Source organism: Oncorhynchus tshawytscha, linkage group LG22 (genome assembly GCF_018296145.1).
Source record: "Oncorhynchus tshawytscha isolate Ot180627B linkage group LG22, Otsh_v2.0, whole genome shotgun sequence".
NCBI classification, from domain to species: Eukaryota; Metazoa; Chordata; class Actinopteri; order Salmoniformes; family Salmonidae; genus Oncorhynchus; species Oncorhynchus tshawytscha.
In genome coordinates this window covers 23,934,744-23,957,026 of record NC_056450.1, presented here as the reverse complement: position 1 = coordinate 23,957,026, position 22,283 = coordinate 23,934,744, and the positions used below count along the sequence as shown (strand labels likewise).

The 22,283-nt window shown below is 42.0% G+C and overlaps 2 protein-coding genes across 6 annotated transcripts; both read left to right on the top strand.

Moving 5' to 3' along the window:
* The first annotated feature begins 69 nt into the window (after window positions 1-69).
* Window positions 70-6,076, top strand: LOC112222131 (serine/arginine-rich splicing factor 6). Its single transcript, XM_024384764.2, has 6 exons — window positions 70-265; window positions 2,741-2,898; window positions 4,108-4,232; window positions 4,663-4,865; window positions 4,974-5,051; window positions 5,144-6,076. The coding sequence occupies exons 1-6, from the start codon at window positions 159-161 to the stop codon at window positions 5,475-5,477; spliced, it is 1,005 nt and encodes a 334-aa protein (XP_024240532.1). The 5' UTR covers window positions 70-158; the 3' UTR covers window positions 5,478-6,076.
* A 122-nt stretch (window positions 6,077-6,198) lies between these two features.
* LOC112222128 (lethal(3)malignant brain tumor-like protein 1) lies at window positions 6,199-21,905 on the top strand. Of its 5 annotated transcripts, none has more exons than XM_024384756.1 (22): window positions 6,199-6,287; window positions 7,247-7,397; window positions 7,611-7,792; window positions 8,636-8,759; window positions 11,481-11,646; window positions 11,898-12,033; window positions 12,234-12,270; window positions 12,377-12,468; window positions 12,616-12,720; window positions 12,956-13,097; window positions 13,298-13,389; window positions 13,498-13,649; window positions 13,773-13,849; window positions 13,967-14,052; window positions 14,253-14,363; window positions 19,116-19,257; window positions 19,367-19,466; window positions 19,598-19,798; window positions 19,903-19,952; window positions 20,155-20,312; window positions 20,789-20,851; window positions 21,027-21,905. In XM_024384756.1, exons 2-22 carry the CDS (start codon window positions 7,268-7,270, stop codon window positions 21,159-21,161), a joined length of 2,481 nt encoding a protein of 826 aa, XP_024240524.1. In that variant the 5' UTR covers window positions 6,199-6,287; window positions 7,247-7,267; the 3' UTR covers window positions 21,162-21,905. The 5 variants fall into 5 exon arrangements, with proteins under 5 accessions (XP_024240524.1, XP_024240522.1, XP_042159896.1 ...); XM_024384754.1 differs by having other exon boundaries at window positions 6,257-6,341; XM_042303962.1 differs by lacking the exon at window positions 6,199-6,287 and adding an exon at window positions 6,353-6,447 and having other exon boundaries at window positions 12,956-13,091.
* Window positions 21,906-22,283: the final 378 nt, after the last annotated feature.

Below are 22,283 nucleotides of genomic sequence, written 5' to 3'. Positions count from 1 at the left end.
GACCAGGGGTTGGGAAACACTGGTACAGATGACCAGACACCGGAGCGGGAATTCGTGTATTCTCGCGATGGACTTTTACGTCACAGTCTACATAAAACATTCGAACTCCTCGGCTACTTCTCTTTTGATTGCGATATTTTGTGCGAGGATCAATAATCATGCCTCGCATCTATGTTGGAAAACTTAATTATAATGCTCGAGAAAAAGACCTTCAAAGATTTTTCAATGGCTACGGAAAGCTTATGGAAATTGATCTGAAAAATGGGTAAGTTGATCATATAAGAAAATCAGTTGGAACAAAAAATAGCTGGCAAGCTAATGGTAACTTCATATCCAGTTGGCGTTAGCTAGCTAACGTTACCTACTTGCTTTCGGCTACCTTCCCCAAAACATACGTGAAATACATTCACATTTGCCTTTCATTTGTGTTATCTGTGCGTGTAATAGAAATGAGCTAACGTTAGTGGTTATTAGATGCACACATTTGATTTAATAAAACATTTAACATGTTTGGTAAAGAAGGCCCTTAGCTAACGTATTTAGACGCTAGCTACTACACAGCGTGTTCAAAATGGCTGCTTGTTTGGCTGCAGGCAGTTTTTTTTGGTCGTTACTAGTTATTACAGCCAAAGTCATGAACCCCACAATTTCTCTTTAATAAAATGTGATTTTTAAACCTAACCTTAACCAATCACTCTTAACCTTAAACGAGGACCATAAAGATGATTGCTTTCATGCATTTTTACAATATAGCCAATTTCGACTTTGTTGCTGTGCTATCTAGTGGAAACCTATTATTTTTTTGTGCGGCCATGTGGCTACCAATGATGTATATAAACCCTGGATTTTGGATGCTAAGTATTGGCGTATGAAGCTCTGAAGTCACCGGTCGTCCATATTGGCAATCCACAGAAGAAACAGTCCTCCATATTAATAAATGTCATTCCTACAGTATTTCAATATTACATGTGTTTTTTTCTTTTTGTGGGGGAGACTGACAATAGCACTTTCTTAAATGTATACTTTTATAGGTTGTCCTCCCACAGGGTGTAACAAACATTTGCATGAGCTGAATTAAATGTAAAAGGCTTTGAGAATAAAAAGCCTGGTATATGTTCAGTGCTCCGTTGACATTTCAGAGTTACACTTGTGAATTATTTGAAAAATAACAAGAATTTTGAGTGGGTATGGAAAGTGTACTAAAATGTGATATACTACATGACTGCTCAAAATCAATATCCATCTTACCTCTTATGTTGGGGCTGGGCGACATGGTCCAAATAGCATATCACAATATTTTTTTCCCAATTTATGACAGTATGTTATGTTTTTAAATAATAAAAGCTCGAATTTTGCCTTGAGTAGTGTGTGACCCTAGGGTGGCAACACATACATTTTAAGTTAATTCATTGGGTTTTTTTCTCCATTCTGTTCAATTCAACCAAAAATAATTTTCATACATTTCTTGCCCTCCGCATTATAGATAATTTCCACACTGCCACATGGGGCTGCGCAATATGGGTTAAATAATCTAGGCCTTGTTTTAAACCAAATGTTGTGATTTAGATCAAAACACTTGGGTGAACTGTTGGAATCATGGAATTAGGATGTTAATTATATTGTTATAATAGTGGGCACTTTGATTACAGTGTTGGACATGACAATGAATGAAAATGCCAGGGAGGAGTTATTGTGACAGCGTAGGAACCAAATTGTTGGACAGTGTTTCCCAGGGGACCCTACAATCTTTGGCTACATTAAATGTTTCTTCATGTAGCCAACATATTCATCATTTGCCTATTCCTCTTTGATTTAGAAGATACTGTTGCGCAAACAACATGCAGCTTGAGGCCTGCTGAAACTTGCTTAGAATAGACTAACTTTGCTTTTTGTAGATGTAAGAAACAAACTAATTGTGTAATTATAGAACACTTTTGAATTTTATATTAAGAAGCAAAGTAGAAACAACGTTGTCATCAACATTGTTGCATGTGCTACATTGACCGTGCAGACTGAACAAGTTTCTTGTGGTCAAGCAACAACAAGTGCTCTCCTAGGGGGGCAGGGCTAGGTCTGTGTGGAAAGTGGTGAGGAGAGGGATGCCTTGAGTAGCGGTGTAAACTATAAAATGGATGTTATACGTGGCATATCATAATTATTTTTAACATTCTAATCCTGTTATAGAAGATAACGTAAAAACCAGTCCGTGCCTCAATACCGGTCTATATAGTAAAATACAGCCCTACTATTTTGTGTCATGCGGACTCAAAAAAGAAAGGTGTGAGTTCAACAGTAAAGTGAGCCTGTCAGGTAGCCAGTAGCCTTAATTCTTGCAGAGTCCAGCCTAGCTGTTGCAATGCAGTTATTATTTTGAACATGGCCTTTGAACAAATTGAGGTTTGGACCTTTGTATAGAGTTTCCTTGCAGAAAACCAATTAACTTATTTTACCCCTTAGTCAAAAATATTTTTTTTGTAGGACACCCTATACTGCAGCGGATGCGTTAGGGTTGAGAGATCTGTGTTTTCAAAACGCGGACCCTCAAACAAATGTGCTTTTTGAACCATTTCACCTGTTTTATGTTGCATCAAGCCTGTTCAGGGGCGTACAACTATAGTTATCCTTCACAGAAAATGTGACTGACTAGTTGGCTAATTAGCAGCTTGTAGTTTAAGTGCCTTAATTCATTGGTTTGGCATTTGTTTTTATTGCTAGCTTATTTAACTTTTTTATCTTTTAGATATGGCTTTGTAGAATTTGAGGATAATCGCGATGCGGACGACGCAGTGTATGAACTGAATGGCAAGGAGTTGTGCGGGGAGCGTGTGACCGTGGAACATGCCAGAGGACCGCGCCGTGACCGAGATGGATATGGTGGTGGCGGGGGTGGTGGTCGCAGTAAGTGCAATGTATTTCAATGTTCCTGTCACCCTTTTCCCAATGGGTCAAGGAGATGTGAATGTGGACCGTACACACACAGGCCTGTGATCCTGAAGTGGAGTTTGTCATAACTTGCCAATATTCAATGATGTCACCGTTTCCATAGTGTCACCATTGAGTACGGTACAAGTTTGACCCAACTCAGAGCAGACCTCAGATTACTGCTACTGATTGTTTAGGTGTAGTGAAACCATGTTTCTAGTGTTTTCTTCCTGGTGGAATTGTGAGCACCAATAAACAACTGTATTTAGTTAAGAAGTCACGACTTTGTCACCATGTAGCCCAGCTGTACCGTGAAATACCATTACATGTGAATTGTCTTTGCGTTTTGATTTCAACATTAACAAAGTCCTTGATGTTTCAATTTGAAAGAGTCCAGCTGAGGGCTGAGGCTGAGTCCATTGAGGCTAAGATGACTGCCTGTCCCGTTTGGCCTTGGCTTTCACCTTTACAATGTGTGTGTGACCTATGCCTCTTGACCCTTGGCTGACCTAACCGGAAGCCTTGATGACATCATCCTTTTTCCAATAGACCAGGGGTGATGGTGAGGATTCCCATTGGTTTATATGTTGAAAGAATAAGTGGGACGGCTTTAAGTCAACATGTTACCTTTCCCTGTAAAGCAGGCAAAGCAACTGCATTGTCCCCAGTTTGACAACCGGTTAGGCTATGTCATGGGGTAAAGCCTTTGTAGAGATATGTCAGTTGGCACTCTTGCAAAGTGTGCTACAAGTTTTTGACATTGACTTTGTGGAAGCCTCTGTTTGTCTTTCAGGATTCAAGAGTTTGTAAGAAGAACATCACTGTCCATTTGTTTATACTGCTAAAGATTTGCGGTTTTTAAACATTTGTCAGACTGGCTGTATGTTGCTGATAACAGATGCAGTGGTGTTCTTTGCACAGCAATGAACTACAGAGGCTGTACAGTGAGAAGAATAAAATTGTACAGCCACTAAGCCAACAAATGCCACAGCTTTAATACCTCAGTCACTTAATTAGGTTTGTCTTGAGACTGGGTCCCGATGGACATCTCACAGGACCTATATTAAACATTACCACACCTTTTATTCTGCTAGTTGCATTCTCTGTTCATGGTCTGAGCCATTAAGTGAAATGCCTATATGCCACTCTGTTTTTCTGACAATTTGTCTGTCCTGTCATTTAAAGGTAGTAGTGGTTACAGCAGCAGCAGAAGCCGCACTGGCAGGGATAAGTACGGGCCACCCGTCCGTACTGAGTACCGACTGATCGTTGAGAATCTGTCCAGCCGCTGCAGCTGGCAGGATCTGAAGGTGAGTTGAGAGGGACACTTATATTTAAGCAATAAGGCCTGAGGCATTGTGGTATATTGCAAATATACCATACCTAAGGGCTGGTCTTAGGCACGATTCAAAGCATATTGCCTGGATACAGCCCTTGGCAGTGGTATATTATGTACCACAATCCCACAAGGTGCCCTATTGCTATTATAAACCGGTTACCAACATAAATATAACAGTAAACAAGTAGTTTTGCACCATACCGTGGTATATTGTCTGATATACACAGAGCTGGAATACTGTTTCAGCCAATCAGTGTCCACGACCCAAACTACCTGGTTTATAATTATAGGTGAGGGACAGGTACTGAAGATGAACTGTCAGTTGTTATCCATGGTAGGCCGTTTTGTTTCTGAAAAATTGGGGTAATGTTCGGCAGTGACTTTGGCCTGGTCTCCTACAGGATTTCATGCGTCAGGCTGGAGAGGTCACGTATGCCGACGCCCACAAGGAGCGTACCAACGAGGGTGTCATCGAGTTTGGCTCACGCTCGGACATGAGGAGGGCCCTAGACAAGCTGGACGGCACGGACATCAACGGGAGGAAGATCCGCCTGGTGGAGGAAAAGTCTCGCCGCCGACGCTCCTACTCTGGCAGTCGCTCTAGGTGAGGTTCTACATACTACCCTGCTCTTTATGAGTAGTTGAATCCCATGTGTGGTCACACTTATGCAGCCATTTAATGTGACATTTGTATTCTTGTTCCCCCCTTCAGGTCTCGCAGCAGACGTCGCTCTCGTAGCAGGAGCCGCAGGAGCAGTCGCTCCAGGAGTAACTCCAGATCCCACTCCCGGTAAGCTGGCCCAAATGTCTAGAGAAGTATGGTTAAAATTGTTGTACCCATATTGACCAAAGATTGTTAACAATTCTGTCAACACCCTGCAGATCCCATTCTCGAAGCAAGAGACGCCACTCCAAGTCTGGAAGGAAGTCTCGTTCCCGCTCTCGCACCCGCAAATCCAGATCCCGTTCCAACAAAAGCAAGTCCCGTTCCAAGAGCTGCTCCAAGGTGAAATCCGAGCGGGATTCCCGCAGCCGCTCCAAGGAGAAGTCTGCCAACAAGAAGTCCCGTAGCCGATCAGCATCTCCCGTGAAAAATGGGAAGGAGGAGCGTTCCTCTCGCTCCCCTTCCCCAGCAGCTGACCGTCGCTCCAAGTCTCCGGACAAGCGCTCAGTCTCCCGCTCCAAATCCAGGTCTAGATCAGCTTCCCGAGATTAAAGGGTTCATCCACGTGTTCCCCATTTGAGCAACTGGTGATATAGGACCAGCTCCTATTTGACAGATCAATCGCAGCACCAGGTGCATCAAGGCATGCTCAGTCTTAATCAGTGCTATCCTTGACACTTAAAAATCCGAACTACTATCTTGACGTATTATACATGGCATGAGAATGATTTAGTCATGTTTATTGTGGGGGAGTGCGCATCGTAGATTACAGCTATTGATCAGTTTTGTATTAATTGTACATAGAGGAGCTTGTCTGAAGGGCTTTGTATTTAAAACAAGCCAGGCCTTTTCTTTAATATCCTTTTTAGTTCTTGTTCGTATTCCTCTGTCTGCTTTTGCTAACCTCAGGGTGGTGTTTTGAGTTCATTTTTCATTTTCATGATAGGAGTCGTTTCACCTATTGAGCCCCCCTCAAGATGTACTGTATGTGCGCATACAATTTGTAGATGAGCAGATTTTTGGCCTTGTATGAACAGGTTTACCAGGGATGGTGGTACAGATTACACCCTCTCCACATAAGAAGCCTTTCTGATTACATGTGACATGCCCATTTTTTTTATTGTACATTTAATAAAAAGTTCATATGAAAATTGCTGGTTTGTGACGTTATTCTCCCATGATAACACACGCTTTGACATTTGGGCCAAAAACAGAGTCATTGAATATGATTGACAGTGAAATTGTTGAGTGTAATATAATTGTTTCCTTGACGCGCGGCGGGGAGAGGTTATGGTTGAAATTATAAATCATTTGGGAGGTTATTTAACTCATGGAATTGGAGCGATGCAAGTCCGCTGTAGGGTGAGTTGCGCATGCGTGATTTTTAAGATTCTGACCCGCAAGAAGAAACCGCTGGTAAGCTAAATTTAGTCCCAAATTGATCAGTTAATATGCATGTATATTGCTTTGACGTGCCTGCAATAAGCGCTACAGAATCCTGAAACTATAACGCTTGCAGATGGTAAGAGAATTTGTAATTTTCTTGCGGTTGACATCCAGCATGCATGAACATAATTGGTCATAAAGCTATTTGGTATCGCAAATCATTTAAGAATTCAATATATTCTGTCATTCGATAGCCTATTACATCAGGTTTCCAGAGAACTAACGGTCCGCAACATAATAGGGATTTTATTTTATTTTTCTCGCCTGAATGTCATGAAACGATATCATTCATTCGAAATCTTGCCAGGATTTTTTATTTATTTTTTAAACATTTTCACAAATTGTTTTTTTTTCTCTTCTCAAATAGCTTCAAGGGTTTCTGATCCTCCGCCATTTTACTGCTGAATTGCTGTGTTTTTGTTAAATTAATAATATAATTATTTTGCTTTGTGGCGCTACTTTCCCTTGTTATTCGAAGAGGAGCGTTGTCAAATAAAGCAGTTGACATTACAGAAAGGTCATAATAGCTCAATGAAATTGTTTATTTTAAAATAAATCATTCCTTGAATGTACTTTATCACCGATGCTGTCAAGTGAGACTAAAATTCAATTTTTAAGGTTCCCTCACAACAATGCAGAGAAAAACAGCATTATTATTGATAAAAGGAGAAGAATGGTCCTATGTATTTAGCTGTTTAGTGGTAATAGAGAACAAGACTGGATGCAGGGGATGCATAATATGGGGAATACATCTGAATCTTGTAACCTTTCTGGCATTCAGGACCCATATTCCAATGTCACTTCAGCTGTCATTCTAATCCTAATAAATATGTGAAATTGTGATGGTTAAACTGACATTATGATATTTTTTTCAGAGGCAGTAAGTGAAGTCTGCCATGAGTGCCAAAGTGGAGCTGGATGTTTCAGCCAAAGAAGCAGATCCCAATCCTTCCAGTGATGCCCTCTCCTCCAATGACAGCCTGTCGAAGAAGACACACCCACAGACCACAGCACTCATCCTGCCAGGTGAGATAAGGCCACCATGACTCCTGGAACTATTACACTCAATAGTGTTCCGTAATGTATTGCACCCTGAACTTTCTCCAACTCAGAGATATGCTGCACAATGTCCTAAGTTTTGACAAAACAGAGGGGGGTACATACTACCCTCCTACTAGTTTCACACAGCTACATATCACATTCGCTCTGAACTTAGAAGACTGGCCCCTCTCTCCCCAGCCCCTGTTCCCAGTACACAGAAGGTGGAGGTCTCTCTGGGTGCTGCTGAGGCAGGTAATGGAGCCACTGCTGGAGAGGTGGAAACCCCCACTCTAGCCCCCCAGGTTGGGGGAGCCTGTAGCATCGTCCATGTACTGGAGTGGAAAGAAGGGATGGCCATCTTACCCAGCAGCAACCTAAAGGTGAATGACATCTGATGGCCGTTGTATGTTATTATAAGCATAGGGTTCTCTAGTATTAAGCATTGTTGGAGTAAAGAGGCCAGCCAGCCATAGTTTAAGTAAATCCGGAACACTCAAATTAGAATGATATGTTCAGTTCGGTATGGTTACATAAGACAAGACAGAAGGTTACTGAGGGAAAAAACGTAAGTAGGGTGGGTTGGTTGGTTTGGCGCATAAAGCGAAAGTTAAGCAACCCAAAGGTTGCTTGTTCAAAACTCATCACGGGCAACTTTAGCTCATTAGTAACTACTTACTACTTTTTGCTACTTTGCAACTTCTTAGCATGTTAGCTAACCTTTTATCCTTAATCCCTAGCCAAACTAATGTTAGCCACCTAGCTAACATTAGCCACAACAAATTGAAATTCATAACATCATACGTTTTGCAAATGTATAACATATTGTATGAATTGCAATTTGTAACATATTCTACAAATTCAAATTCGTAACATTTCATACAAATTGTAATTCGTAATATATCATACGGCAGGTAGCCTTGTGGTTAGAGCGTTGAGCTAGTAAAGGTTGCTAGATCGAATCCCCAAGCTGACAAGGTAAAAATCTGTCGTTCTGCCCCTGAACAAGGCAATTAACACACTGTTCCTAGGCCGTCATTGTAAACAAGAATTTGTTCTTACCTGACTTGTCTAGTTAAATAAAGGTAAAATAAATATGAAATGGACATCCACAAATGAATGCATACAAAACGTAACATGTCATAAGAATTTGGAGTGTCCTGGATTTACCCCTGAGTCCAGGTTGTGTATGCACATGGTTGAAATACAGTATGTGTATTTTTCAGTTCTGTGTGAGTGACTGTGGAACACTGGAGATGATCAGCCAAGAAAAAATCAGCAGTGCTGAACCAGCAGTAATGGTGTCTGGGAAAATACCTGACTCCAAAAACAGGCCAACTAACAAAACAGGTAGGATACTGGGAATTAGGAATTTCTGTGTGTTTTCTGCAGCTGAATAGTCCCTTAACTAAATCCTAATGGAAATGATCTAGCTAGTGAACTAGCAAGTTCACAACTCATATTTAATTCCAGAAATATCCTCAAAAACAATTTGCTATACTGTATGCAATCCTTTCCTAATCCCAACCTGATATAATGTCTCCGACTGTGTGATCACTCTCTCCGTAGCCGATGTGAACAGGTTAACATTCACAAGGCCGCAGGGCCAGATGGATTACCGAACAGCTACTCAGAGCATGTGCTGACCAAGTGTCTTCACTGACATTTTCAACCTATCCCTGACCGAGTCTGTAAATACCTACATGTTTCAAGCAGACCACCATAGTCCATGTGCCCAAGAACGCCATGGTAACCTGCTGTTGTGTCTTTACTATCATTAACGTAAGACTTTTGTTTTATTTATCAAAGATTCTCTGTAATTAGCATTTCGTGATTAACTAATTAGGCAAATGTAATTAACTAGGAAGTCGGGGCACCAAGGAAAATATTAAGATTACAAAGTTATAATTTTCCTAATACAACTTTTTAGATATTATAATATCTGATCAATTAGTCTTCTTAATTAATTACATATTTATTTTACCTCACGTTAGTCTCATTCCAAACTTCGTAAATTGTTGGAAATCTACACGAACCCAGTCTTCACTATGAGTCATCCATACATCAATTGTCTTAAATCATTTATTTACTAACTAAGTAATTCACAGAAATGCATAAACAAACAGTACCTAGTTACAAGGAAATGATAACGGAGTTTCCCTAGTGGGATAAACCGGCATCACGGCTTGGTGTACAAAAGGGAAGTGGGGGTCGACTGAGATAAGACAACACACAGTTGATAATTATAACAATTTAAATGTTAATCCTTTGCACATGAACGCTCACTCATTCGGGAACAATTGCAATCAATCAATATATTTACACTCAGTGTGTCGTCGTGATCTCTGTTGAAAAGTTTGTTTCTGTTGGAGAGTTTGTCTTCCCTCTCTGTCGTGGTTAGAATGGATAGTTCAGAGTGACATTCATTCATGTCGTTATAGAATAGATGTTTCGGCGGTTGTCTTCACCTTCAATGATACCGAATTCCTAGCTGCAGACTAGTAATTCATATCAAAGACATGTTCTTATTCTGTCGGTATCGATAGTCTTAGAGTTTAACCACTTGGAATGGTTAAAAGATTCAGCAGTCTTGTCTCAAACCCTGGCCCTCTCGTTATCGAGGTAAGCTGGTCTGCAACCTTTGTCCTCTCGTAATTGAGAGCAAACCAAGCCATGAGGTCGTAGGAATTGTCCGTAGAGCTCCAAGACAGGATTGTGTTGAGGCACAGATCTGGGAAAGGGTACCAACAATGTCTGCAGCATTGAAGGTCCCCAAGACACAGTGGCCTCCATCATTCTAAAATGGAAGAAGTTTGGAACCACCAAGATTCTTCCTAGAGCTGGCCGCCTGGCTAAACTGAGCAATCGGTGGAGAAGGGCCTTGGTCATAGAGGTGACCAAGAACCCAATGGTCAAACTGACATGTGGAGATGGGAAAACCTTCCAGAAGGACAACCACCTCTGCAGCACTCCACCAATCAGGGCTTTATGGTAAAGTGGCCCGACGGAAGCCACACCTCAGTAAAAGGCACATGACAGCCCGCTTGGAGTTTGCCAAAAGGCACCTAAAGGACTCTCAGACCATGAGAAACAAGATTCTCTGGTCTGATGAAACCAAGCTTGAAATCTATGGCCTGAATGCCAAGCGTCACATCTGGAGGAAACCTGCCACCATCCCTACGGTGAAGCATGGTGGTGGCAGCATCATGCTGTGGGGATGTTTTTCAGCGGCAGGGACTAGGAGACTAGTCAAGATCTAGGCAAAGATAAATGGAGCAAAGTACAGACAGATCCTTGATGAAAACCTGCTCCGGATTGCTCAGGACCTCAGACTGGGACGAAGGTTCACCTTCCAACAGGACAACCACCCTAAGCACACAGCCAAGATAATGCAGGAGTTGCTTTGGGACAAGTCTCTGAATGTGCTTGAGTGGCCGAGCCAGAGCCCAGACTTGAATACAATCAAACGTCTCTGGAGAGGCCTGAAAATAGCTGTGCAGCGACACTCCCCATCCAACCTGGCAGAGCTTGAGAGGATCTGCAGAGAATAATGGGAGAAACTTCCCAAATACAGGTGTGCCAAGCTTGTAGTGTCATCATACCCAAGAAGACTTGAGGCTGTAGTCACTGCCAAAGTACTGAGTAAAGGATCTGAATTCTTGAATTCTTATATAATTGTAATATTTCAGTTTATTTTTAATACATTTGCAAAAATGTCTAAAAACCTGATTTTGCTTTGTCATTATGAGGTATTGTGTGTAGATTGAGGGGGGAAAACTTTTTCACCCATTTTAGAATAAGGTTGTAACAGAATGTGGAAAAAGTCCAGGTCTGAATTCTTCCCCAATGTACTCTATATCCTCGTTATTACTTTTTTTTCCTTTCTTTCTTTAGTTTAGTTTATTTTGTATATATTTTTTTGAGCAAATATTGTTTTACTTTAAAGCAAATTCAGCATTGTTGGTTAAGGGCTTGTAAGTAAGCATTTCAAGTTATGCTTACTTACAAGCGCCGAATACCTGTTGTATTCGGCGCATGTGACAAATAAAATTTGATTTGATTCCATTGTAGATATGGTGTCTCCTCTCAGTTCTGTGGGTGGTGTGGCTGTGGAACAAGAGCGGCCCATCAAGATTGAGTCTAAGACCCAGGGAGGGCCAGGACAACAGGAGAGCTGTGATCCTATGGCACAGAGAACCTACCCAGAGCAGCTACGCAGGGAGCCTATGACTGACAAGTAAGTACTGAAGACTGAAGCCTTTCCACACTTTAGAAAGTTCATTTTTAAGAAAACATCATTTTACCATAGAAAGTGCAATTCATGCTAAATTAAAATCAAGGAACCATCATAAGCATACTGTGGATGCTCAGACACAAAACAAACTACAGGAAGATATTAACCACCATGCAGAAGATGTAACGTAGGTCATAGGTAGCCTAAGACAAAGCTTTGTAGTGGACTCAACTATTCACTTAAATGTTCCTTAGGATGGGGGGAGGCACAGATAAGATTCCCGGGGGCAGGGTAGCATCTCTGGACCCTGAGCTGCTGAAACCCATGAAGAAGAGGAAGAGGAAGGACTACCTGAGTCCGTCAGAGGAAGAATCTGAGCTGGATGGAATGGTGGGAAAGGCTTGAGTGTCACTTCATCCCACATAAAGCGTGCACAATTTAGTAGTATATTTTGTTGTTGTAATAAGTAAATGATCTCACATGTACGTGATGTTATGCATCAATAAAAAAAAATGTTCAGTACGACCATTCATAGTGTAGGCACTATGTCTTTGTTGTCGTAATTCTGTGTGTTGTATTTGTGGTTCTAGGATTACTTGAAGACAGAAAGCAGACACAACAAAGCAGGTAAGAATCAGCTAAATTCTATATAAAAAATATATATATATTCAAGTGATATTTCTGTTGTGTCAGAACTAAGCTTTAAGTTGTGTTTTCTGTCTGTGTACAACAGGTGCTGTTGAAGTCCATATGGATCTGTGGACATGGGGACAGTATCTGGAGGAGACCAAAGCAGTGGCAGCTCCGGCCAAACTCTTTCAAGAGGTGGGTTTTATTGTCTTTGGGTACATACTAAATGAGAGAACAAAAGTTGATATTCTTTGCAAATTAAAGTGGGTGTAAGTGGGCTTGTGGGCGTGCATTCATGTGTGTATGACTGTGCTTTTCTCACTATGCCCCCTGTATTTTCAGTCTCAGAGAGTCCCTCAGTGCAAAAGCAGCTTCCGCCAGGGCATGAAGTTAGAGGGCATCGACCCCCAGCACCCCTCCATGTACTTTGTTCTGACTGTGGCTGAGGTACTGTGTGCATCGCTGCTCAACCTACAGTCGCATGCTCTTTGAGGTTTGCTTCTACCTCTCTCCCTGTCCTGACTGCTTTGCTGCATACACACTACATACCCTGACTGAAACACTTTGATGAATCACAGAGAGAGATATAAGGGAAGAGAGGAATACACATAACTGGGGAAGGACACGGAGAGAGACTTGGGGAGACATGGTTTGACTCCTGTCTGTCTTCTCCTGTCTGTAGGTTTGTGGCTACAGGCTGCGTCTCCATTTTGACGGCTACTCAGACTGTCATGACTTCTGGGTAAATGCCAACTGCCCCGACATCCACCCGGCGGGATGGTGTGAGAGCACTGGACACAAACTCTACACCCCCAAAGATAAGAGTACACTGGGCTTTGGTTTGGGGTTGGGCTGCACTTTGGACACTGAATTAGTTTTATGTTCACATTTTGAATGTGGCGCAGATCATTCGCCCAAGCATCTAAAGTATGTCATTCATAAGGTAACTAATGAGAATGTCCTTATTGGAGTAGTGGTCCAGGAAAATCTCCACATTATATGTTTGTGTCTATTTGTGCCACAGGCTGCAAAGAGGAGGAGTTCTCCTGGGCCAGCTACCTGAAAATGAGTAAAGCACAAGTTGCCCCTAAAGAGGTGTTTGCCAGCCCTGGAAGAGTAAGTATAAGCATGATTCTTATCCTCAGTCAGTGGTATGCATCTGCCTGAAGTAAGTAACTGTAAGTGACTAATGTGGTGTGTTTGTGTTGGTGGTCCCCTGGTCAGACAGATACGGAGTGTGGTTTTGAGGTGGGCATGAAGCTGGAGGCGGTCGACCGCATGAACCCCTCTCTCATTTGCGTGGCGACCGTGACCGACGTGGTGGACGACCGCTTCCTGGTTCACTTTGATAACTGGGACGACACGTATGACTACTGGTGAGGCCATTTTTCATGTATTTTTCATGGCTTCTCTAAATTATGAACTGTGCTGTTTTACTAGCCATGATGCCATGATTTATATTCTAATCTAATTGGTTGATGTTGCATTACGCCATCCAGGTGTGATGCCAGCAGTCCATACATCCATCCTATTGGCTGGTGCCAAGAGAGGAGCCTCCCCCTCACGCCGCCTCAAGGTGACTGACAAAGTTCTAAGATATGACTATAGGTCTAATAAGTGAACTATAGGGAATGCAGTGGAATTTCACACACACCTATGAGCTAGATCCCATGTGCCCTGTCTGTCCTGTCAGATTACCCAGACCCAGGCAGGTTCTCCTGGCCAAGGTACCTCGACGAGACTGGCTCTACCGCCGTGTCTGCTGAGGCTTTTAAAGTGGTGAGTACTAAAGACTTGTTGCAATGACATGAACATGGGTGAATACATTTTATTTGACCTGAATCCTTTTTGGTGGGGTAAAGTGTAGTTGTGAACATAATTACTGTTATGAGTTAATGAGTTGAAATTAGATTAACTATAGGGACTGATTTGAGGTTAAGTGGCGCTGTGTGATGATGATGTGACCCTCCCCTCTGCAGCGTCCTGCCCATTGCTTCCAGGCTCAGATGAAGCTGGAGGTGGTGGACAAAAGGAGCCCCGGCCTGATACGGGTGGCCACAGTGGAGGAGGTCGACACCCACCGCATTAAGGTCAACCAGTAGTGTGTGTGTGTTAGGGATGCACGGGTCAGCTGTTTGATCACCCACCCGCAATTGCAAATAACCCTTCCGCAACCGTCTGACTATACACTGAGTGTACAAAACATTAAGCTGCTATTTCCATGACATAAACTGACCCGGTGAATCCAGGTGAAGGATACAGTGCATTCGGAAAGTATTCAGACCCCTTGACTTTTTACATACTTTGTTACGTTACAGCCTGAGACAATTTCATTTAAAAAATGTTTTTCCTTCATCGATCTACACACAATATGCCATAATGACAATGCAAAAACGTTTTTGCAAATGTATAAAAAACATCACATTTTCATAGGTATTCAGACCCTTTACTCAGTACTTTGTTGAAGCACCTTTGGCAGCGTTTACAGCCTTGAGTCTTCTTAGGTATGACGCTACAAGCTTGGCACACCTGTATTTGGGAAGTTTATCCCATTCTTCTCTGTAGATCCTGTCAAGCTCTGTCAGGTTGGATGGAGAGGGTCACTGCACAGTTATTTTCAGGTCTCTCCAGAGATGTTTGATCGGATTCAAGTCCGGATTCTGGCTGGGCAACTCAAGGACATTGAGACTTGTCCCGAAGCCATTCCTGCGTTGTCTTGGCTGTGTGCTTAGGATCGTTGTTCTGTTGGAAAGCGAACCTTAGCCCCAGTCTGAGGTCCTGAGTGCTTTGGAGCAGGTTTTCATCAATGATCTCTCTGTACTTTGCTTCGTTCATCTTTACCTCGGTCCTGACTAGTCTCCCAGTCCCTAGCTCCGAACAAAATCCCCACAGCATGATGCTGACACTACTATGCTTCACCGTAGGGATGGTGCCAGGTTTCAGGTTCCAGTTCAAGCTTGGTTTCATCAGACCAGAGAATCTTGTTTCTCATGGTCAGAGTCCTTTAAGTGCCTTTTAGCAAACTCCAAGTGGGCTGTCATGTGCCTTTTACTGAGGAGTGGCTTCCGTCTGGCCACTCTACCATAAAGGCCTGATTGGTGAAGTGCTCCAGAGATGGTTGTCCTTCTGGAAGGTTCTCCCATCGCCACAGAGGAATTCTGTAGCTCTGTCAAGACGACCATCGGGTTCTTGGTCACATCCCTGACCAAGGCCCTTCTACCCCGATTGCTCAGCTTTGGCCGGGTGGCTCTAGGAAATTACTTGGTGGTTCCAAACTTCTTCTATTCAAGAATAATGGCGGCACTGTGTTCTTGAGGACCTTCAATGCTGCATTTTTTGGTACCCTTACCCAGATATGTGCCTTGACACAATCCTGTCTCTGAGTTCTACCAACAATTCCTTGGCTTGGTTTTTGCTCTGACATGCACTGTAAACCGTGGGACCTTCTATAGAAAGGTGTGTGCCTTTCCATATCAAGTCAAATCAATTGAATTTACCACAGGTAGACTCCAATCAAGTTGTAGAAACATCTCAAGGATGATCAATGGAAACAGGATGCACCTGAGCGCAATTTGGAGTCTCATAGCAAAGGGTCTGAATACTTATGTAAATAATCAATAAGATTCAATCAAATCTATTTTCAAAGCCCTTTTTACATCAGCCGATGTCACAAAGTGCTGTACAGAAAGCTAGCCTAAAACACCAAACAGCAAGCAAAGCAGATGTAGAAGCACGGTGCCTAGGAAAAACTCCCTAGAAAGGCCGGAACCTAGGAAGACACCTAGAGAGGAAGCAGGCTCTGAGGGGTGGACAGTCCTCTTCTGGCTGTGCCGGGTGGCAGGTAGCCTAGTGGTTAGAGAGTTGGACTAGTAAAGGAAAGGTTGCAAGATTGAATCTCCGAGCTGACAAGGTAAAAATCTGTCGTTCTGTCCCTGAACAAGGCAGTTAACCCACTGTTCCTAGGCCGTCATTGAAAATAAGAATTTGTTCTTAACTGACTTGCCTAGTTAAATAAAGATAAAATATATCAATTTTTTTAATTCAGTTTTTTTTATATACATTTGCAAAACTTTCTAAAAACCTGTTTTAGTTTTGTCATAATGGGGTATTTTGTGCAGATTGATGAGAACACTTTTAAATTAAATACATTTTAGAATAAGGCTGTAACGTATCAGAATCTGGAAAAAGTCAAGGGGTCTGAATACTTTCCGAATGCACTGTATGATCCCATATTGATGTCACTTGTTAAATCCACTTCAATCAGTGTAGATGAAGGGGAGGAGACCGGTTAAAGAAGGATTTTTAAGCTTTGAGACAATTGAGACATGGATTGTGTATGTTCAGAGGGTGAATGGGCAAGACAAAACGATTTAAGTGCCTTTGAATGGTGTATGGTAGTAGGTCCCTGGTGCACCGGTTTCTGTGAAGAATTGCAATTCTGCTGGGTTTTTCACGCTCAACAGTTTCCCGTGTGTATCAAGAATGCTCTACCAGCCAACTTGACACAACTGTGGGAAGTATTGGAGTAAACATGGGCCAGCATCCCTGTGGAATGCTTTCGGCACCTTGTTGGGTCCATGCACCGAAGAATTGAGGCAGTTCTGAGGGGAGGAACTCAATATTAGGAAGGTGTTCCTCATTTTTGGTATACTCAGTGTATGTGATAAAGTGAAAATCTGAGGCCTGCACTCGACCCTAACCCATACAGTTGAAGTCAGAGGTTTATATAGACTTTTTCAACCACTTCACACATTTCTTGTTAACAAACTATAGTTTTGGAATGTCGGTTAGGACATCTACTTTGTGCATGAAGTAATTTTTCCAACAATTGTTTACAGACAGATTATTTCACTTATAATTCACTGTATCATAATTCCAGTGGTTCAGAAGTTTACATACACTAAGTTGTCTGAGCCTTTAAACAGCTTGGAAAATTCCAGAATATGATGTCATCGCTTTAGAAGCTTCTGATAGGCTAATTGACATAATTTGAGTCAATTGGAGGTGTACCTGTGGATGTATTTCAAGGCCTACCTTCAAACTCAGTTCCTCTTTGCTTGACATCATGGGAAAATCAAAAGAAATCATCCAAGACCTCAGAAAATAAATTGTAGACCTCCACAAGTCTGGTTCATCCTTGGCAGCAATTTCCAAACGCCTGAAGGTACCACGTTCATCTGTACAAACAAGTATAAACACCATGGGACCATACCGCTCAGGAATGGGGTCATACCGCTCAGGAAGGAGATGCGTTCTATTTCCTAGAGATTAACATGCTTTGGTGCGAAAAGTGCAAATCAATCCCAGAACAACAGCAAATGACCCTGTGAAGATGCTGGAGGAAACTACTACAAAAGTATCTATATCCACAGTAAAACGAGTCCTATATCGACATAACCTGAAAGGCCGCTGAGCAAGGAAGAAGCCACTGCTCCAAAACCGCGATTAAAAAAGCCAGACTATGGTTTGCAACTGCACATGGGGACAAAGATCGTACTTTTTGGAGAAATGTCCTCTGGTCTGGTGAAACAATTTTTTTACTGTTTGGCCCTAATGATCATCGTTATGTTTGGAGGAAAAGGGGGAGGCTTGCAAGCCGAAGAACACCATCCTAACTGTGAAGCACGGGGGGTGGCAGCATCATGTTGTGGGGGTGCTTTGCTGCAGGAGGGACTGGTGCACTTCTCAAAATAGATGTCATCATGAGGTAGGAAATTATGTGGATATATTGAAGCAACATCTCAAGACATCAGTCAGGAAGTTAAAGCTTGGTCGCAAATGGGTCTTCCAAATGGACAATGACCCCTAGCATACTTCCAGAGTTGTGGCAAAATGGCTTAAGGACAACAATGTCAAGGTATTGGAGTGGCCATCACAAAGCCTTGACCTCAATCCTATAGAAAATTTGTGGGCAGAACTGAAAAAGCTTGTGCGAGCAAGGAGGCCTACAAACCTGACTCGGTTACACCAGCTCTGTCAGGAGGAATGGGCTGAAATTCACCCAACTTATTGTGAGAAGCCTGTGGAAGGCTGCCTGAAACGTTTGACCCAAGTTAAACAATTTAACGGCAATGCTACCAAATACTAATTGAGTGGATGTAAACTTCTGATCCACTGGGAATGTGATGAAAGAAATAAAAGCTGAAATAAATCATTCTCTCTACTATTATTCTGACATTTCACATTATTCAAATAAAGTGGTGATCCTAACTGACCTAAGACAGGGAATTTTTACTAGGTTTAAATGTATTTGGCTAAGGTGTATGTAAACGTCCCACTTCAACGGTATATAGAAAATGCGCAGTACAGTTCCCTTTTTTTCTATTGAACATTTATTGAACAATGACGTTTCTCTTTAACATTTCTTAATTTATTTATTGAATATTTAGGTCTATGGAACAGTATCCTAATGTTTTTCTTAAACAAAAAATGTCAAACAATTTCCTAAATTGACGCCTTGCTCATGGTTTTTATGGCCAAGTTCCCAAAAGCATTTGGGGATTGCCGTGTATTTGGAGCTCGTTAGTCCCTAAAGCATAGACTTATGCATTAATGCCAGATTTAAAAAAAGAATGAAAGAAAAACCTCAAAGTAGCCTATAGATATGAATGATACATTTATGGATTTGTTTTTATACAGTCTTTGTTTTGTTCCCAGCCCTTCATCCACACAATGTTTCATGACCCTAAACCCGCCCGCCCGTGGTTATAACGCGGTGACTACAGGTTATGAATCAATCTGCGCATCCCCGCTGTGCGTGCGTGTGTCTTGCGGTTGTATGTGCCAGTGCCACTACTACACTCCCGTAACTATGTCGTATTATACCATATTATACCATACAGATCCATTTTGATGGCTGGAGTCATATGTATGATGAGTGGATGGACTCGGACCACCCTGACACCCACCCGGTCGGCTGGTGCGAGAGTACGGGTCACCCGCTAAAAATCCCACCCCCTGAGTCCAACAAAACCCAACAGCTTGGTAACAGATACCATACTTCTCTGACTCTACTTCACCTTGATATGAGTGCTTACATGTTCGGTTTGATGACGTTGAGCTCTGTGTTCGTTTGTGTGTGTGTTTTAATAAGACCCCAGGGAACCTGCAACCACAGGCCAGTCCAGTTTCTCCTCCATGCCTTGCAAAGTAATCAACCACTCCAGATCCACAAAGTACAGCTTCCATCACAGGTCAGTAGGCGCCAGAAACAGGTCTTTGAAATGCCTATGAAGCAGTCAATGTGAGTAGATGTGTTCCATACCAACCTTATGATTATGTTATCATGATGTTATAATGAAGTCAAACCTACTTTTTGAAACAGGAAGTGTCCAACGCCTGGATGTGATGGCTCGGGTCATGTGACTGGGCGGTTCACAGCGCATCACTGTCTGTCAGGCTGCCCATTGGCTGAGCGAAACCAGGGCAGACTCAAAACCGACCTATCAGATACAGAGGGGAGCGGAGCCAAGCGGAACATCTTAATCTTTGGCCAAAGGACCAAAAAGTCCCGGTACCATGGCAGGTAAGCCTCATGTTTACAGTGGCTAAGGCTGTAGTGGTATTTTGATGTAACCTCTGCGACTGTAGCCTCCCTTCTCACCAGTTTCTCTCTTTCTCTCTTGTCAGGATTGGTCGTCCCCCCAAGTATAGAAAAAGCCAGCACAGAGGTTACCAGAGTGAGTATCACAGTTTTATGCTCTGCACACAGTACACATGCGTACTGTATCCATTTATGTCTATGGCCACACTCTGATTATATATAGCCTCAGTATGAGTTTACTGCATCCTATATACAGGATTCTGTGTGTATGTGTTACATGCGTTAATTTGTGTGATTTTGTGTGTGCTGACGTATGTGTGTGCTTTCCTGTGTTGCAGCGATAGCCACAGAGGGTATGTGCCCGTCTCTGTTCATGTCTGCCCTTTCGGCCCACCCGGACCGAACCCTGTCTCTGTGCTGGGAGCAACACTGCAAACTGCTGCCAGGTGTCCAGGGCATCCATGCTACACAGGTGGCAGCATGGACTGTGGAGGAGGTGAGAGCTGTAAAACTCACCCAGGGGTTAAAGTTCTCCATCACTGCAACGGATTCCCAGTTTGAGGGGGGGATTATGGTTTTGGGTTAAGAATAAATAAAAACACTCCAGGCCACACCTGAACATCTAAAACTGGACAAAACGTATGTAGACAGGATAATGAACCTATAATGAACCTTTTCAAATCAAATGGATGCACTCACTAGTTACTGTAAGTCACTCTGGATAACAGCGTCTGCTAAATGACTAAAATGTAAATGTAAATAACTGCCCCTTTTCTGGCCCGCAAATTGATTTTGACAAACACATTGGTCGTAAAAAATCTGTGCTGCCCTCCGTGGAATTTTGAAATCCTGATGCGGCCCTCAAGCTGAGATCGTCTTGCTTTAACCCCTGTACTTACCCCTATTTATCTTTGGCTTCAACAAACGGGTGAATCAGAGTACATTGATAACTCTTTGTGTTCTGTGTAACAGGTCTTTGGATTTGTCCAGAAATTGACTGGTTGTGAAGAACAAGCCTGTGTCTTCAAAGAGGAAGTGAGTACAATGTTAATTGATAATTAAGTATGAAGTAATGATACAAACAAGAGCCCATTTAGAACAGCTAAGTTAAGTCATTTAAGTTACCTTCTGTTGTCCTTTATTGTTGTTTTATTTGCATGATACATTTTTTATATTCCTGTGTTTGAGTTTCTTGTATATTTCTTCTCAGATGATTGACGGGGAGGCCTTCCTATTACTGACACAAACTGACATCGTCAAAATCTTGAACATCAAACTTGGTCCCGCCCTCAAGATCTCCAACGCCATTTTAATGTTCAAGAGTATTGACGAAGGCCTCAAGTGATCCTGTCCCCACTCGGCCAGAGACTCCGTGACTAATCATCATGTGCCAAAATCATCCAGAACCCGACCCCTGTTATGTGTTTGGTGTTCAGTACCCATCAGAGAGAGAACAGGAGAGGGGGCTGAGAGTGGAAAAGAGATGGGGACAGAACTGAGAAAGAGAAAGAAAAACTGGGAAAAAGTGTAAGCAAATGTTTTTATAAGGTTGCTTCACTGCTCGTGCAATAAAATTAGTAAAATCTTAACTGAAAGTGTAAGGAGCGTCAAAAGATAAAACTTTTGTAATTTATGCAAAATATATGGAATTATTTATGTGGGATGATGTTTTACTGCAATTGTTTTGTCACAGATTTGAAATCCGGTGGGATTTTATGCTGCTGTTTCTTTACTTGGTCACTAGATACAGCATATGGACAGTTTCTAAGACCAGAAAAGGTTTAAAGTTTCTCAAGTATTGATCTTACGTGAGATAAATTCAAAATCATGTTTCAAAATATGAACTTTGTTTCGAACATTTGAAAAGGTTTACATTTTCACTCAGAAATATCAAGATATCTGGGGGATTTATTGTTTTGAATCATTTTTATATTTTATGTAGGTTTATGCACTGTATTTAAATATAATCTTACAAGGGCTCCAGGATTCCTATAGCTATATTTCTCTCTGGTGGGCAAAACTGTATCACCATATTCTTGGATCAAAATCGTTCATTCCATATGTACAAATAAATGTCCAATTCAATCTCTTACTTGTCTTGACTTCAGTTGATTGGTGATGATGAAGTAAGTTCAATTCAAAATACTTGATCTTTATTAAATTGTGTATGTCTGTGCAGAGGGTAGTGCATACGGCAAGCGCTACTTTTTTGACTCATCACATAAGCTGCTGCTACTGTTAATTATCAATCCTGTTTCATAGTCATATTATTCCTAGTTATATGTACGTACAGTGCCTTCAGAAAGTATCCATACCCCTTGACTTGTTCTACATTTCGTTGTGTTACATCCTGAATTCAAAATGGATTAAATAGATTTTAAACATGAAATACAGAAATATGTCATTTGCCTAAGTATTCACACCCCTGAGTCAATACTCTGTCAAATTGGTTGTTGATCATTGCTAA

Excerpts from the sequence above, each read along its gene's own strand:
- LOC112222131 (XM_024384764.2), top strand. The coding sequence starts at position 159 with ATGCCTCGCATCTATGTTGGAAAACTTAATTATAATGCTCGAGAAAAA. Across the intron at positions 266-2,740 it reads GAAATTGATCTGAAAAATGG|ATATGGCTTTGTAGAATTTG; the intron begins GTAAGTTGATCA and ends TTTATCTTTTAG. Across the intron at positions 5,052-5,143 it reads AACTCCAGATCCCACTCCCG|ATCCCATTCTCGAAGCAAGA; the intron begins GTAAGCTGGCCC and ends AACACCCTGCAG.
- LOC112222128 (XM_024384756.1), top strand. The coding sequence starts at position 7,268 with ATGAGTGCCAAAGTGGAGCTGGATGTTTCAGCCAAAGAAGCAGATCCC. Across the intron at positions 13,390-13,497 it reads TGTTTGCCAGCCCTGGAAGA|ACAGATACGGAGTGTGGTTT; the intron begins GTAAGTATAAGC and ends TCCCCTGGTCAG. Across the intron at positions 19,799-19,902 it reads AAGTCCCGGTACCATGGCAG|GATTGGTCGTCCCCCCAAGT; the intron begins GTAAGCCTCATG and ends CTCTCTTGTCAG.